The sequence below is a fragment of the Eublepharis macularius genome, chromosome 5, assembly GCF_028583425.1.
Source record: "Eublepharis macularius isolate TG4126 chromosome 5, MPM_Emac_v1.0, whole genome shotgun sequence".
NCBI lineage: Eukaryota > Metazoa > Chordata > Lepidosauria > Squamata > Eublepharidae > Eublepharis > Eublepharis macularius.
The window spans coordinates 75,006,952-75,025,418 of NC_072794.1; the positions used below are offsets into that span (position 1 = coordinate 75,006,952).

Below are 18,467 nucleotides of genomic sequence, written 5' to 3' on the forward strand. Positions count from 1 at the left end.
AGATGGACTATGGCAAACTGATGCTAGTTTAGCACTAGTACAAGATTAAAGACCAAGTACACAGTTCAGTTTTTTCTGGTGATTTTTAAAAGGCTAAGAGCTGCTATGTGGGCCCATGGCAAGGTGGCAAAGGGTTACTCAACCTATCAGTATGATGAGGTTCAGTTGAACCTTTTTGACTCAGTTAAGAGACATGGGGTAATACTGGATCTAACACTTCTACTAGAGAAGCAAGTCAATGTAACTGTAAGAAAGGCCATCTCCCAATTCAGAATAACCTGGAAGATAGCCCCCTACCTTGACACAGCTGTTCTGGCCACCAGGATCCACACCACAGTAACATCAAGTCTAGTCTACTATAAAGCACTCTGTAGGTCTCCTCTCAAAGTCAAACTCAGAGACTCCAGCTGGAGCGGAATGCTGCACCTCAATTATTATCAGGAGCTGGCATGCATATTACTCCCATTCTGCAGTCACTCAGTTGGCTACCCATCAATCACCAGACTCAGTTCAAAGTTTTGTCTGTCACATACAAAGCCCTTCATGACCTTGGCCTCTCAGATCTGCAGGACTGCTTCTCACCCTATGTTTTGCTACAGTAGTTTTGCTTATCTGAACAGGACCTTCTGCAGATACCACCCTGCAAATGGACTAAATCAACAGCTGCCCATACACATGTATTCTCTGTAGTGACCCCTGCCTTCAGGTTTGCCTGAAGATGCCAGAAAAGTTCCCACTCTCCTTGCTTTCTGCAAACTATGCAAAACTGAATTATTCAGGAGGGCTTTCTAGTCAGATTATAGGGCTGTGCTATAAGAAATGGCAAAGTGATACTTTGGTAAAGGGACAGGGCCTGTAGGCTATACTACTGCATACTGTCCATTGATGTAAATATGCTCCTACTGGGTAATTTCTGCATTGTTTAATCTGTTATGTCAAATTATTTTTTTTAAACATTTTTATTCTTTTTAACATCTAAAACAATAAACTACAAAAAACTACAATAGTACAAGGGAAGGGAAAGAAGGGAGAATAAGAAGAGGGGGAAGGGGGTGGAAAAAAGGGGAAGGCAACTTACAAACACTAAACACTACACTTCAGTGCTTTCCCTTCATACTGCCGTAATTAAAAAATAGCTTAATAAGGTAATGATGGAATGGTTGATCTTACAAAATACAAATTACAATTCAAATTAAATCTTTTCCCCCCCTCTGGGCCTCGGACGCAGTTCTCTCTGAGCAGCTACAGCCGCAGCGCTCGTTGCCTCCCCCCTCCCTTCAGGCTTCAAATCTTCTTCTTTTTGCTTGATGTCTGGCCCAAATTCTGGATTTTTGTCCACAAAATCCCTTAGCTGATCTTCCGAATTAATCTTGTAAGCTTGATCTTTATAACTAAACCCGATTCCTTCCGGAAATAGCCATTTGTACTTTATGTCACGTTCCCTCAAAAGAGCAGCCAGCTTTTTATACTTAAATCTTCTCTTCCGAACTAAAAATGGAACGTCCTTCAGTATCTTGACTTTATTTCCCAGAAAGTCCAACTCCGCATTATATGAGTTATATAGGATATTGTCCCGGACCCTCCTGGATGAGAACTCAATAACGATCTTGCGAGGCAGCTGCCGCTTCATTGCATATTTTGAAGATGCCCGACGGACTCCCAAAATGGCGCTTTTTACTTCTTCTTTAGTTGCCCTCGTGGGTGACGCTAAAAGTTCCGAGGCAAGATCCCACAAATCCTCGTTTTCCTCCTCTTTAACATTCTGGAGACGCAAAATGGTCTGTGTTCGTTCCACTTGCAGCCCAATCAGCTGATTTTCCACCAACTTTAGCTCCTTGTTCGTTGCTCTCATAAGTGACGCATTTTCCCGAGCAGACTTCTCTGCCTCCCCCACTACTTCCTTGATGGCTTTCACATCGCTCTCAATTAAGCCCACCCTTTGATCTGTTTCATTCAGCTTGTCAACAAAGGGTTTTATGGCTTCAGTAACCGATCTTTTCACCAGTTCCTCGAGCGACTTGCCTCTTCCCTGCAGGGCAGCCGAAACTGACTTGCCCAAAGCAGGACTCTGTTTTTTTGCTGCCATTTTAGGGGGGGGGGACCGCCAATCTTCCGAGACTCTGCGAGGGGGGAAAAATCCGAATCTTCTAAGCTTCAGATCCCACCACTCCTTCACATGCGCTTGTAGTAACAGAAGGGATTTGCTTACTTACAGGCTTCCGCCTAATCCTGTTCTTTGCCGTTTTCCTTGGCCCGGCAGCACACAAGGCGCCGCGCACGTCTCCCGGCCTCCATAGGGACAAACGGGCAATTTACCCCCTGCCTCGATCTTCCAGAGGGCTCTTCCCGTCGCATCCCGGACCCAGACTCCCTCCCTGGGAGCCCTGGGGGCTAACCTTTGCAGATCCGCCGCCCGGTCAGGGTGCTCGGCCGCTTCTTCTCGGACCTGCCGAGAGGAGCGTCCGACATGGCCGCGAAAACGAAACAGCTGTTATGTCAAATTAATTATGTTTTGTTTCAGTAATGTTTCAGCTGTGTTTGGCTTTATGCACATCTTCAGATTTCTGCAATCCATACTATATTGTATTGTTTATTGAATGCCCTAGCCGTTGATCATATTGACTAACACTGAGTAATCAGCCTTGAGTCTTTGTGAGAAAGGCAGACTATAAATAAATAATTAAAAATGCTAATAGAAATTACCTTCTCTTTGGCTGACTAATAAGGACTAGGACTAATAACAGCACGGGAATGTGTCAGTTTTTAGTGGTAAACCCCCACCGAGATGGAAGAGTTTGTTCCCCTGTGCTGCAGCCCTAGTGTGAATCAGGACCTGGCGCAGCAGCTAGCACAAGTCTTTAAAAATACTAAGAAGAGTTGATCCCATATCATACCATCTCATCTTGTCAGGACTTTTGAGGGAAAAAACTGACCATCCAATAATTTACTAATTTGCTATTTAAATCAAACAGATCTGAATTTAGTATTTTTTAAAAATGCATTTTCTAATTACTACAATTTCATATAAACACTACAAAATGTATTCAGGATTAGGGTTTTTTAGTTCAAGGTTATATAATCATACAGGGCATGGTATCCAGGGCTTTTAATGCCTGTAAATTTCTAGAGGTTCTCACAGATCCCAAAACATTCTAGACTTAGAATTTTGTGCAGAGGCATGGGGCAGCTGCGATTTAAATACAAAACTGCCAGACCAGAGGAAAGACTGCTTCCCTGAGGTCCAGTAGCAAACCCTGCCCCCCAACCCCCCCCCGGCCACCTCTGATTGGGTGGCCAGGATTTGAATCCCATTGGCTGCTGGCTCACCCAGGGAATGCCAGGCAAGCCAACATGGCGGCCGCCATGCCTTGCCTTGCCTCCCCGCCCGCGGCAGCAAACCATCCGCCCAGTAAGTTGGGTGTCCGCGCTTCCCCAATTCATTTTAATTGGAGGTCTAATTAATCCCATGCCTTTTTAGTGAAATCTTCAGATTGAAAAAAAATGCAATTAAAATGTGGTTTCCATAGAGAAAATAACCCATTTACCTATATGATCGAGTAGTACAGATTGGTGTGAGTAGGTTTACATATTTTGAATACCTTTCTGGGGTTAGTTATAACTCCAAATACACAGAATAGTTATATCATCTGAAACCACACTAAATGCAGATGAGGCAAAATTGGAAGCATTCCTAGATTATGAAAAACATGCTTCCAGTAATTCCTCATGAAAAATATACTGGTTTATTCTCTTAAATCTGCCCATTCTAACATTTGTTTTTTCAGCGAGCATCACATCAAGCTCCATCATTGATCTTGAAAGTGTAATACTCTCCCAGATCCATGAAGAGGAAGAGGACCGCTCAGAAGCTATAATGAAATCTGAAAAATTTCAACAAGATTTATTTTATATGGAGAGAGTTCTAATGGAGAATATTTTTCAGCCTAAACTTGCAGCTTATCGGCAGCTTCCTGTCTTCATAGGTATACTTGTTAGCAGATATTTCATTCTAATCCTAAACCGAGCAACAGCTTTTCATGCTGGTTAAAAGAGATTGCAAATGCCTGTAATTTAAATTGCTTGCTTTCAGGAAACAGGTAGGAAGGAAGGATTTCTTAAGTTCACTACCAATAAATGATTCACTTTGGACCATCTGTATATCAACCTATCTCCACATTTATTGAAATTTGGGTTTCCATTAGTTCCTTAAGCTAATTATTTGGATTCTTTAAAATAGGCTTATAGAGCATTATTTTAAATAATCAGAACAAATGCATATGCTTAGGAGGACACAGATCTTCAGTGGGTGGGTCAAGCCATGTTGACAATGTTTCTGCATTTTCTCTACCACCATTTGAAAGGAGGTAGATTTGGGCCAGCCGTGAATCGTAAACAGACTTAAATTCAGGCCTCCTATTGTGAAGTTCCATATCTATTATAGACTCACCTCAGAACCCCATCTATAAACTGGGAATAGTGGTGACCTATTTTACAGCTTAGTGTAGGGTTGCCAACCACCAGGTGGGCCCTGGCATTGTCCTAGAATCACATCTTTTCTCCAGACTGTGGAGATAGGTTCCCTTGGAGAAAATGGCAGTTTGGAAAGGTAGTCATCACATCTGTTCTAAACTCTGTCTTTCCCCCAAACTTCTACTCTTTCCACTTTCTGCCCCCATATCTCCAGGAATTTCCTAACCTGAAGCTGAGTGAACAAATGCAATACAGCTGGTAAAAACACCACTGCAAATTTAAAGTGTTGTATAAAATTAGCTGTAGCGTTCACATACCGTCTCCTTAAATATCACAGTCATGGTGCTTGCACAGCATCATTTCCTCCTGTTGCTTCATTGGTCTCTCCCTTCTCTTGTATCCCTCTTTCCCCCTTTCCTTCTCTTCCTTATCTCCATCTTTTCTTCAACTTTCTACCCCATACTTTTTTGGTTTCTTTCTCTTCTGTTCTCCTTTTTTTACTGCCTCTTAGTCCCTCAGTTAAGGACACCAGCGCCATGGAAAATGATAAGAAATTAGAATTAAATATTTTCCTTGGAAACATAGTGCCAAATACAGGCACAGCTAACCTCTACAGTTCAGCCATCACTGCACCTAGTAATAAAGTGGCTGGTCCCCATGTAGGTAATGAAAACAATTCAATGAGGCTACCTGCAGCAAAGGTAGGAGTCTCTGCCTACTCAAGGGAATTCCCAGAGAGGCAGAAAAGTATGGCTTGGGAGAGTGGCATACTGTATATGGCATCTTACCCCACCAAGGTCCCACCAATCCCCAATCGCCACCTTCCTTAGGCTCTACCCCCAAATTTCCATGAATTTCCCAGAGTTGGGAGTTGGGCCACAATTCTTTGTGGTGTCCCAGCTCATTTGAATGTTAATACTATTCAACTTGGCATCAACAGTTAACATCCCTGTGGATATGATCCAACCATTACAATTTGGTGAGGTGGGAATGTTTTGGACTGGTCATCATTACTCAGTTCTCCTCAAAATGTGTATGCCAGTTCTGTACTAATTCCTAGCTATAGCTGGTAGTTATTATTTAGTAACTCAAAAAGTCAACTGATTCAAAGAACTGAGTATTTAGTAGTAAGTTAAACCTATTTTTTATTTTGATAAAAGTAACTTCATTTCATTTATGGAAATTGATTCTTATCACCTAGTAAGTTATGGATGGTTCCACACTAATCATTTGATTTGTAATTGCCATTGTTTCTTCACTCAGTTTTAACATGCAGACCAGAAAACATCACTGGCAAACCCATTGCATTTAAGTGTTTTGTGTGTTGTTTTCCCATGATCTTTTCAGATCATCATTATGTTGATTAAAAAAAAAACACTTAAAATGTAACTACAGCAAGAGAGCTACTGAAGTTCTCAGTGTTGCTGCCTCTTTAAATTTCCCTCCCTTCTTTTCATTTTACAGCTTAATTAATCACTTCCCAATTGTTTTGAGGAAGGCCAGTTTTCTCTTGGTGTTCATGAAACAGCTGTAAATCATCCATTCTTCTCAAACTACCATTGTTTCACTTTGTAGACAGTCAAAATCACTGTTCATTTTTAAATTTTATTTTTATGACAATTAATTCATAATGATATAATTGTTCATAAAAATAAAAAATGAGCAGCAACCTTGTACTGCTACTTAAGCCTTCTGAGCTCCAGGGACACGAGATCTGCTCAGAGAGAACAAGAGATAAATAACTAATGAGGTTGAAAGCAGAAGAACCAACAAACCAAAAGATCCTGCCGCAGCACAAATTACAGCCAAATTTCCTCCTGTAACCCCCCCCCCCAACTATTTACATTAAATATGGCACCAGTAGGATCTGGATCTGAGTATAGTTGCTGAAGTTGTGGAAGATGTGAGTAGTAAAAGGGTATACCATGAATAATTAATGAGGCATTACGTCACCGGATGTGACGTAAGCAATGGCGCCCTCCTGTGACGTCACCGGAAATGACGCCATCAAGCCCCGCCGCCGGAAATGACGCCATCAAGCCACGCCACCGGAAATGACGTGGGCAAGCTGCGCCACAACCCCTGACGCCATCGGAAGTGACGCCAGCAGACCACTCCCCCTGCCACATCGCCGGAATTGTCGTAAGCTGGCCACCCCCACCCATGACATCATCGGAAGTGACGGGTATACCATGCATATTAATTAGGCATTTTGCATATTTGCTGTATCATCGGAAGTGACGTGTGCAGGCCACCCCTCCCCTATTACCTCAGCGGAAGTGACATGGGAAGGCCACAACCCCTGCAATGTAACTGGATCTCCTTTCGCAAACACCACCCACTTCCACGTCAGTGAACTTCCGCCTGCTGCACCCCACCCCGGAAATGGGGTAACCACCACAGCTATTGGCTGAGTATGGCCGTGTGACCCCTCTATCAACACGCCCATTCACCCCCAACCAATAGGATGCTCTTAGACACACCCATACAAGGTGGTTTTTAGGAAAGAAGCCATTTTGCGCTAGCAGACACGCGGCTGGGCTCTTGCTGATAACATGGATACTCCTGTGAGGCCCCAGGAATTTAAGACACCGTTGGCACCTAAGATGTATTTTGGAGAGCTCCTCCCTATGTATTGTACTTACCGGATTCGCAACGGGAAGATTGAGGCAGGTGAGCAGGCCAAGTCTCCGGAGCTGGATCTAATTCCCCCCACTATCATAGAAAATCCAATGCTACAAACATGGGGAAACCAGCATGGAACACAGACGGGGTTAACCGGCCCCCCTGCAGATGAAATGGATTTTAGGATACCCAACCCTATGTGGTGTGTTTTCCGGACCCCTGCTGAGGAGTTTGAGGATGTGGCAGAGGACCAGGAGGAGGATGGACCTTTAAATGAATCTATGGACATAGAAAGCACAGTTCAACACTCACAGGTACTGAGGTAAATCAATATTTGTGTTTGTGAATGGGGTGGCTAATGAAGTTGGGTGGGGGGTGGCCTCTGAGGGGCCTTTTCACTGAACTATGCCTTTTTTTATTCTGTTACACCAGTTTGATGAGGACGTTATCCAAGCTTTTGAGAATCTGCACATCGGCAGCCATGTGGATATGAACATCTCCTGCGTGTCATGCTTTTGCCTTAATCAGAGTGAAGAGCAGAAGAGGAGTTAGTTTGTCACAATAAAACATTTTATTTTTTACCCTGAATGGTCATAATTGTGTTAAGCGGGGTGGAGGTAGAGATGTCGGGGGAGGAGGCGATATTAAAGAATATATATTATACACCTGGAGAAACAGGTAGTTTTGGTGGGGTGACCCCTCTCTTCCACGCGGCCAAAAAGCAATCTAAAACTCTAACTCGAAATAATGTTGCTGCCTGGCTTTCAGAGCAAGATGCTTACACATTGCACAAGCAGGCCAGGGTTCATTTTAAGAGAAACAAGACCATAGTTTCTGGTCTGGATGCCCAATGGCAGGCTGATTTAGTGGATATGCAGCAGTTTTCCAAATACAATGAGGGGTACAAGTACATTTTAACAGTGGTGGACATCCTGTCTAAATATGCCTGGGCTTCAGTCCTAAAAGACAAAACAGGGGAGGGGGTGTCAAAAGCCTTTAATGATATTTTCAGGCAAGGTAGAAAGCCCGCCAAGCTTCAGACTGATCGTGGCAAAGAGTTTTTAAACAAGTCTGTAAGCAGTGTGTTAAAGAAGCATGGAGTTCACCACTTTGTCACCAACAGTGAAGTCAAAGCAGCCATTGTGGAACGCTTCAACCGAACTTTAAAAACAAAAATGTGGAGGTATTTTACAGCCAACAATACATTCAGGTATATTGACGTGTTACCTCTGCTCATAAAAACGTATAATCACAGCTTTCACAGGACAATTAGGGCCCGGCCTGCAGATGTAAATTCGGCCAATGCTCAGATGGTCTGGAGAATGGTTTATGGAGACTGTTTTGTGACAAAAGAAAAGGAAGGGGAGAATCCTCTGTTTAAAAAAGGAGACCATGTGCGAGTGTCTAAAAGCAAAGGGCTATTTGTAAAAGGTTATGAACAAAGCTACACAGATGAAATATTCATAGTGGAACAGGTCATCCGTAGAGGGAAGAGGCCTGTATACCAGCTCAAAGATTTTGCTGAAGACCCCGTCATAGGGTCATTCTATCCTGAAGAGTTACAGAAAGTTAAGGCAAAAGCAGACAGGGTGTACAGAATTGAGAAAGTTTTAGCATCAAAAGGCAGGGGGAAGAGAAAGTACTATCTAGTAAAGTGGTTAGGCTGGCCTGATAAATTTAACAGCTGGGTGCTTGCTTCCCGCCTTTGCAATCCCATCTACGAAAAAGAAGATGGATAGTGGGTTCTACGTCACCCTCCCTAGCAATGCTTGCGCAGATGTATTCCCACAGAACACCACTGCTGCTTTCACCATCCGACTAGCTCGGCCATTGGAACTTCTTGGTGCTTGGGAGGTGGCGATGGTTGAAATACATTACCCACACAGCTGGAGAACCATCCCCCAAACTACAACATTTGAAATGGCAAAGGATGGGGAGAAATGGGGCTTCCCTCTGAGACAAGGATATTACAAAGACATGTTTAGCTTGGTTGATGCCATGAACATTGCTATAGAAGAACACCCTAAACCCCCAGGGGCGGTGCTGCGCTATGACCTTGTTTCTCAAAAGGTTAAGATTTATGCTCCAGACCCCCATACTATCTCAGCAAGTGGAGAGCTGGCCCACATATTAGGCTTGGTCCCGAATAAACCTGTCCAAAAAATACCATTTACTGCAGATATTACAGGGGGGTTCAACAGCTTGTACGTTTATACAGACATCGTGGAGTATCAGATAGTGGGGGACTACTACGTCCCCCTACTCCGGTGTGTCCCAGTTCGTGGAGAAAGCAATGAGCGTATTAACATTACTTATGACAAGCCTCATTACGTACCTGTCAGTAAGCACCACATAGACACTATCACTATTGAAATTAAGACGGATCAGAACAAGAACGTGCCATTTCGTCTCGGCAAGGTGATCGTGAAGCTTCACTTTCGTCCTCGGAAAGCCCTGGTCTTTTAAGCACATAAAGATGGTCATCTTAAAAAGCTATGGCGACCCAGATGTTTACAGGCATTACTACAGGAACCAAGCTGGAAACGCCCTTCCTGGATTCCAAGGAGCCCCTGTTATGTATGGGGCAGGTGTTGGGGGCATATTCCGGAGCCTTTTCCGAAAAGCCGTCCCTCTTTTGAGAAGAGGATTTGAGCTCATAAAGCCCCATGTAAAAAATGCAGCTCGAAATATTGCTAAAGATGTAGTGGGGCATGTTTCTGAAGCAGTTCTGAATAAAATGAGCCCACTTACACCACAAGAGGGGTCAGGCCTCATGTATCTTAAAAGGCAACGAGGGCTTAAAAGAAAAGCATCACGTGTTCCATTAACTGGCCCTCCACACCCCTTTAAAAGAAAAGCTGTGAAGCGCCGCGGGCCTCAGAAGCGGAAGGCAAAGAGAAGCGCAGGGAGACAGCCTCCGAGCCCTGGAGACATATTTTAAGCAGCAATGGCTTTTATTCACAGCGGCTCAGAAGAATGCACCAAATCAGAACTAGACCTGTTCCAAATAGCCCCTACGCAAACGAGCATCGAGAGGTGTCTATTTATTGAAGTCCCACCCCTGGCGGCTTTGTCAGAATCAGCACCACTGGACTTTTTCATCGCGGGAAATGGTGAAGACTACATGGATTTAAACAACACTCTACTTTACCTGTGTTGCAGGATCGTGAAAGATGATGGTACAGACCTTGATAGAAATGCAAGGGTAAGTTTGGTGAACTACCCGATTGCCTCTATCTTTAGCCAGCTGGACGTGACTCTGGGAGACCGCCTCATCAGCCAGAGTAACAACTGCTATCCTTACAGAGCCTTTATAGAATCAGTGCTCAATTATAGTGAAGACACACTATCCACCCAATTCTCTGCAGGCCTGTTTTACAAAGATACACCTGGACATCATGAATCAACTGCCCTGGATGGAGATAACAAAGGGTTTGTTAAAAGAGCAGCCCTGACTGCTGAAAGCAGAAAAATCGACCTGCTGGGGCGCCTCCACAGTGATCTGTTTTTTCAAGAGAAGCTGCTGGTAAATGGAGTTGATGTCAAAATTAAACTGACACGCAGCAAAGATGCCTTTTGCCTCATGACAGATGGTCCAAATAGGGGGTGCAAATTACAAATCTTGTCTGCTTCCCTTTTTGTGAAAAAAGTAAGAGTAGCTCCTGGTGTCCGTTTAGGCCACGCAGAGGCGCTCTTTACAGCTAATGCCAAATACCCTGTGGATCGCGTGGGCATGAAAGTGTTTAGCATCCCCGCAGGGAGCCGTGTCAGCAACCAAGAGAATTTGTTTTTGGGGCAATTACCCAAGCTTTTAGTTATAGGACTGGTAGATAACGATTCCTTCAGCGGAGCCCATAATAAAAACCCATTTAACTTTAAGCATTATGACATCAATTTTGTGGCACTGTACCTGGACGGCGAGCAAGTACCTGCTAAACCTCTACAACCCAACTTTGAAGATGGAAACTGTGTGCGGGAATACATGCATCTGGTTCAGGCGGCTGGTAAACATATGAAAGACAGATCTTTGTTAGTTAACCGTGAGGAGTTTGCTCAGGGCTACACGCTGTTTGCATTTGACCTGTCTCCAGATCAGGAATGTGCGGACCACTACTCCTTGATTAAAACTGGTAATCTGCGTGCTGAAATACGTTTTGCCAATGCACTGCCTAACACCGTTAACATGATTGTCTATGGGGTTTTTGACAACGTTATTGAGATAAATCATAGAAGAAACGTTTTATTTGACTATATGTAACATGGATACCCTACAGCTGACATCTGTGTTATCTACAAGCCCTCACACCAAAAAGACTTTCCTTGGAGTGTTTCCAGCTGACTGGCTCCCCAAACAGAGACTGCATCGAAGGCCTGTGAGCCTAGTGGTGAATACCCACCCCCACAACCTCCCTGGAGAACACTGGCTTGCCATATACTTGACACTGGATGGGTGTGGTGAATTTTTTGACTCTTATGGACATCCTCCCGACAGCCCCCTGTTTCCCAAAACCATTGTGAATTTTTTGCGAAAAAATGCCAACAAGACGGCGTTCCAACCCAGACAGCTACAGGCTGACGACTCAGTGGTCTGTGGCTATCACTGCATATTTTTTCTACAGCTGCGCAATAAAGGACTTTCCTTTGATCAGATCCAAGAACTGTATTCTGATGACTTAGCTCAAAATGATCTAATGGTGGAAGAGTTTGTAAAAAAGAAGGGCATGCCCAAACTTGTTCCAAACCTCTTTGTGCAACCCCAGGCATGTGTATCTTGCAACGAATTCCACAATATTGAATTTCAATAAAGCGCCCCCATGTGGGCTTAAAATGTGATTTTTGTCTGTCTGTTTTGTTTAAACAAACAAACAAACACGGTATAAATTTTAAAAGGAATTTTTTTATTTTAAAGCATTACAAATTTATCCATGCAGCTGGCAAGCTGCCTCTTCGTTTTGTAGAAGCTCTACGAAAATGGGCCGGCATCTCTTTGGAGGAGACCGGGTTCTTTAGATGCTCGAAAGCTTGGCGATTAATCGGGTTTCCCACCACAGAAGATGGAACATTCAGCTCAGCCATGGCCTTCATGAAAGCATCCCAGCCTGTGGGTATGCGATGGCTAGGCAGGGTGTGTGTTTGAGTAACCCCCTTCACCAAGTCCAGCATATTGGAGCCTTGGATATTTTCTCCTTTGTACACAAAGACTCCACGGTCATCCCAAGAAGAAACACTTTTGTTTTGTCTCATTTTGTTTAACAGCACTTTTGCATGTTTCTTATATCTAACAGGCAAAGTGTCTATTATTTCTTGGAAGATCGCATCAGGAATTTTAGGGGTTTCTACAGAAGAATCCTCTGGCTGAGGCAGAAACAGGCTCAGTTTAGATTTTTCACTTTCCCCCTGTTTCACATGTGTTAAAAATTTTTGAAGCAGGGCATCGTAATGCTTGGCCTTCTCATATTCTGTCAAGTCACGCCTTTGAAGAATCCCCTTCATTTCAGCATCTAAGGTATACATTGTTGCAGTTCTGATGTTTTCCTCCTTAGGAGGAGGGGGGCCCCTTAATTGTGCTAACTGCTGGCTAGGAACCAAATACATTTTTTCTGCATATTCCATTACTGACTTGTTAAAAGCCCTGTTAAGAGAGGAATAGCAAAGCTTAACAGAGGGGCAATAAACCCACCAGACTGTTTCACCAACTGCTTCTTCCTTTTTAGAGATACTCTTTTGTTACTCAGGTTCTTGATGAAACTTCGCCTTTTCCTCAGTATGCACACCTGCCGAGGTGATAGAGGGATGTTGCCTTTTAAAGTGTTGAGGGCGATTTCTGAGATAGCCGCGACCAGATCATCTGATGCTGAACATAAAATGGCTTTCCTCTGCTGTGGAGTAGCTTTAATGAGTAGTTTTAGGAGTGCCAAATTTCTCTTTATACGCCTGGACATGTTGTCCTTTGAAGGCCACGGGGACAACAGGGGGGTTAGAGCGCAGGCTGCTTTCTTTTGTACCCAGAGGAAGCCGGTTTTGTTTTTAAGACATACACTGCAGGCCACTCTGGTGGGAAAAGTCCTGTTCTTAACCTGTGAGAATCTGGTGTAGAGGCATTTAAATCTACAACCAAATACCCATAAGGGTTTTGTGTGGCATCCTCAAAGGCCTCCAGAAAGAACTGGGACTTCCCCGGGTACATTTGACGGGCCAGTGTTGCAATCTGTAACTTGTCTCTGGGGTTTTTAAACAACACTAGATATTTGGTATTTAAACTGATGGTTCTGTTGCTTTTCCCACGAAAGAAAATATTCTGAGTGATAAATAAGATACTCAGATTCCGATGATGCACGTATTTAGTAAAGGCTTTCTCAATTTCTGGATTTTCACAAGCTGAGTTCATCAAATCATCAACTATGATAAGATTTACTTTATTGGTGGGGAGAAGTTGATCATCATTAAGAGTTTCAGGCAGTCCTTCCACAAATTTTACAAAGGGGTATTTACAGAGGATTTCATCATACAGATTCTGCCAGCAGCTATAAAACCACACAATATTTTCAGGCATGACAGACAGTACATGTTGGGCATTTTCCAAAATGTTTTTTACAAAAAAACTTTTCCCGCAGTTGCTAGGACCAGCCACTACTGCAGAAAATGGATGTTTCCAGCGTACATCCATATTAAAAACCGTATGGTAAAGTTTTGAAATCTTCCACTAGGACCCTCTTATCATAAACGACTTTCAATGTTTTTTTCAGTGGCCCTGTATGGATGAGCCACTGATTTTTGTCTCTTATGATGGAGGGCTGCTGGACTCGGATCTCTTTAGTAGTCTGCTCTGAGCCGTAGTCTAGCACCAGGTCCTTCAGCGTGTCAAAGTTTATTTTTACAGAATTGGAAACATTAAGAGTAATCCCCTTGGCTTTCATACACACCTTTCCCCCAGATAATCTGTAGCCGTATGTCTTTGGCCCAGCCGATGTGAATTCGGTAATATATTGATCTGGTGGGATCTCGCTTGTGAGGTCACCTAAGTAGTCTCCTAAAGGGGGATTCCAGTCCCCGTCTCGACTCAAAAATATGACAGAATCGGTATCATGATACAAACAACGATCTTGCAATTTATCTAGCAGCTCATAAAGTTCCAGCCTTGCGTACGCAGTAGTAAAACAGGCAATCATTACATTAGTATTCCCTGATAATGTGTGCCTGTCTTTAGCGTGCTTCCAGGACACGCTTGCTGTCTCGTCATCAATTACATCAAAGCTGGATACTTCATATGCCGGAGAAAATGCATACTCTAAAAGTTTGGTTGGGTCCCTCACAATGCTAGTGTTCACCAAGTTTGACCTCTGGCCAAACTTGCCCCACAAAGAGTTCAAAAATAATTTTGCAATTTGCCTCTTTGCAGGGTTCTTAGCTATGTGTTCAGCGCGCAACTGAACACCTTCTTTCTCTAGGTAATCCTTAATATATTTCTCCCTTTTTTCCTCATCTGTACACCAGTTAGGGTACCCAGACGCTTCTTGTTTTTGCCGGAGGTGCATTTTAATATATTCTGAGAACAGTTCCTCAGAGCTTTCTTCAAAATGCCACACTTCACTAATAGACATCACACTGTACCCCTTTTCTATAGCCTTAAGTAGCTCTATGGTACACCAGGTCCCTTCTAGGGCCCTTTCCTCAGCTGAATGAGCGCAGCGCGCTTTCAGTTTTGCCTCTGCACATGTGCGGCACAGTGGGAATAGAAGTTTGCTATCCACCTTGAAGGGTAAAACAGGGTAAAGGAGCCCTCGAGGTGGATGCACCTTAACTTTGGCAAGGCCAAAATATTCAGAGAGAGGGGCAAAGTCCTTATAAATAATGATTGGGTGACCAATAGGGTATTTCTTTGTCTTGTTTACGAAAGGGTACAGGCTGGTGAAGTCATAATAGTGTATTTTTTCCCCAGCCTGGGGCTTATAATACAAACAGACAGCATTTGTCCTCCCGCCAAAAAGGGCATCTCTAGGGCATAGAGGTGAGGGCAGTTTCTTTTCCCTTAGAAAAGCACCAAGATCCCTGTCATCCTCCATCATCTCCCTCCACTCATGTTCCCACAGGGTCCTAACTGCAAACCCCTGGCTTTTCAGAAAACTGGCCTTCATCTGTGTGCGGTGGTATAACTCGCCAAACGTAGAATCAGTCAGTGGATTTCTGTCAGTTGGGCTGAAGCAGATGGGGCAGCCGTGGAAAAAACACCCATTAAACTCAAAGGCTGTGGGGGCCCCACCAACTTCTGCAAAACCGTCAAGAAAATAAGGTCCTACTTTTAACTCTCCACCTTTCAGAGCATGCTGTATCTCGATACCTTCTTTATGCTGGACATACAGCATCCACTGTATAGATGGGGTGGAAAATCTTTTGGTCTGTCTGTGGTAATTGTCATGTGGCAGCAGTGCAATTGTGTCTGGTTTTAAAAACATGTGTCTGAACATGGCCATGCAAACACCAGCGAGAGTAATATATTGGAAAGGGTCAATTTTTGAGATGGAAATAATTTCTTCCCTGTATAGGAGGCAGGCCTTTCTCAGGATTTTAACATCCTGCTGGCAATAATAAGACAGCTCTTTTTGCAAGTTGAAAACACTGTCTTGGTTATCCTGGTACCAGGACAGAAATTCCGCTCTCTCACCTGGCATCATATTATCAATGCCATAATCCTCCACCCTAGGCATGGGGCCGACATACGCCCAATTTGCGGCAGTGTTAAAGAAATGGGGGAAGAAGCCCTTGCACCCCTCAAAGCCCATGGCTTGTGGCAATTTTGCAAGCTTCATAGGTAAGAAGTTTAAACTGTCTATAAACCTAATACCAAACTTTTTTGCAGTCACACACATCAGTTTTCCCCCTTGTGTAATGAGGTCTACATCCACCTTTTCAACCAACAACTGCCTAACAATAAAGTAACTATCATATCCTTTTGCGTTATGGGCTAGAAAAGTGTAATCCTTGTACTTTTTGTTGATGAATTTTTTAACAAAGTCTGAAACGCACTTTCCACCCTTAAATTCCCAAGAATCACATTCCTCTAGCCCCATAGCGAAAATGTAATTTGCAATATGTATTCCGGATTCCTGTGTACATTCAAAATCATAAAATATATATTTGCTTGTTATTTTAGTTTCTTTAATTGGGGGCATGTAGCAGCGGTGGCTGTTTATGTCCCCAACGGGCTCTTTGCACTGCTTACACCACCGCACCCTGCATGTGTGCTTCTTTGGAGCATAGGTGCGGCATGAATTGCAAAATATTTTAACTGTGCATGTTGCCAAATTCAAGTGCCTTTCCAAACAGGACCTTGATTTGCAATATATTTTACAAGTAGGGCACCTTTCCTCCTGCTGAACAACACATTTTGTCTCCAAACATAAGCGGCACCGATACTTGCAGGTGTGTGAGTGGCTATAAACATTACCACAAACAGAGCAATAATTTCTCTGGCCAAAGAACCCCTTTATGTTCCTAATGCCGTAGAAGTGATTTTCATAAAGCAGTACAAAGTATGTTTCAGGATGTATGGGATCCCCACTTCTAAAGATTTCCCAACCTTTGCCCCCATTGATAACTACTCCTATATTCACCTTTAAATGTTTCTCAAACATGACCACATCAGATAGTAATATTTTTTTATCCTCTGAAATTCCTAGTTCTCTATACAAATTGCGGGCTCTTTCTGATAATTCCGGAATGGTGAGCATCCTCTTTGACATAACCGCCAAGAGACTACCCCCAAAGCACAAGTTACTATCAGTGTTGCTTAGATCAACTAAGTGCTGTTTTTTCTTATGGATTACCTCACTATAGAGGATAGTGCTTATTACCCGCCTTCCCCTCCCACCCCTGTTTCTAATTACTGTCATGACTAGCCGCAGGCTTCCATGAAGGTGGATTTCCGCATTACTTTGCATAAGATTGGCCATCTGGTTTATGAATTCCTCGGCAGGGAAGTCTCCAACCGGCCTTCTCACTGAGCGAAGAGGGTTACTTAACCCCCCACCCTCAAGATGGAGCTGTACCAAATCACCCTCCTGGACTCTAGCCCTCATCTCATCAAGAAGCCCCTGAATGGATTGACGAATTGCCTCCTGCACAAGTACTGGGTGGTTTAACTGTTCCAAGTTTACAAATCGGAAAAGTTCTCCATATTGATCCATTGGCAAGCGCTGCAATTGTCGTTCCCACTGCCCCACCCTTTCTAAGTAAACTTTGGGTGGATCATTGTTGGGGGACAATTCTTGGGGGCTTTCATCAATGGAGACAGCAGCACTGTCATTTGCCAGTTGGGCGATAGATGGGTGGTTTTCTTGCGGAAGTAATTCCTGAGGGTGTTCTTCAGGGGTGGCCCATATAGGGCTAGCTGCAGTGTCAATTGATGAATGGGGGGTGGCAGGTGGGGATTCTTGTGGAGGTAATTCTAGCGGGTTTTCTTTAGGGGGTGCTGTAGTTCCATTTGCTGAATGGGGGGTAGTTGGCGCCTCCTCTGAGATGAGGCGACAACCACCAGCCATGTGTTGATTTGGCTCTTTAGCCCTCTGTCTTTTACTTATCAGCTTTAAAATGGAAGCACTGCGTTTTGGACGGGAATTAATATGTTTAGCATTATTTAGGAGTTTAAGTATCACTCTTTTCCATAAGTTTTTGAATTTCAAAGATTTGCTTTTCCTCTGGTATGGGGTCAGGTGAGGCTTGACCCGGCCTGCCCCTTTTTGCTTGAACCCCCCTTGCTGCACATTTAGATTTGAGATTTTTAGATCTAATACATTGTCAACTGCGGTAGCCAGTGCCTTGATATCTTTATAACCTAGCCTATCCAAGTTACCATTTAACAGTGCAATGCTACCACATATAGCTTTAACAGCTGCAGTAGTATCAGAGACTTTTAGATCTACTACATTCTCAACTGCGGTAGTCAGTGCCTTGATATCTTTATAACCTAACCTATCCAAATTACCATGTAACAGTGCAATCCTATCACATATAGCTTTAACAGCTGCAGTAGTATCAGAAATGTCAATTTTTGGTTTCTTGCTGGGTGGCATTGAAGACCCCCCCTTTTGTGTCTGTTTAATGTCAGTTTGGTGTACGTGTTTTCTTTTTGATTTACCGCATGCTTCTGGCTTGGTTGGGTTTGCCAATCCTTTCTTGCAGGTTTGCTGTATGGTATGTGGGTTTGAAAGCCTGCTGGCGGGTATCTGCTGCTGGGTCACATTCGTGCGCTGCAACGGGGAGCTCTGCTTTGAGGACCTTTTAGGAGAGTCACGGTCTGTATGGAAAACAAAAGATAACTTTAGTAAACCTTGAGAATAGCATTTCAGAAGCCCCCTAGTTTGTCAAAAAACCTC

General features: G+C 43.6%; 1 protein-coding gene across 2 annotated transcripts in view; it reads left to right on the forward strand.

Annotated features, from left to right (window-relative positions):
- DNAI4 (dynein axonemal intermediate chain 4) overlaps positions 1-18,467 on the forward strand; it is a 69,544-nt gene that overhangs the window by 22,022 nt on the left and 29,055 nt on the right. For both annotated transcript variants that reach the window (XM_054980787.1, XM_054980788.1), the window contains exon 8: positions 3,786-3,983. In XM_054980787.1, the coding sequence (XP_054836762.1) occupies positions 3,786-3,983 (198 nt within the window). The remainder of the gene's footprint in view (positions 1-3,785; positions 3,984-18,467) is intronic.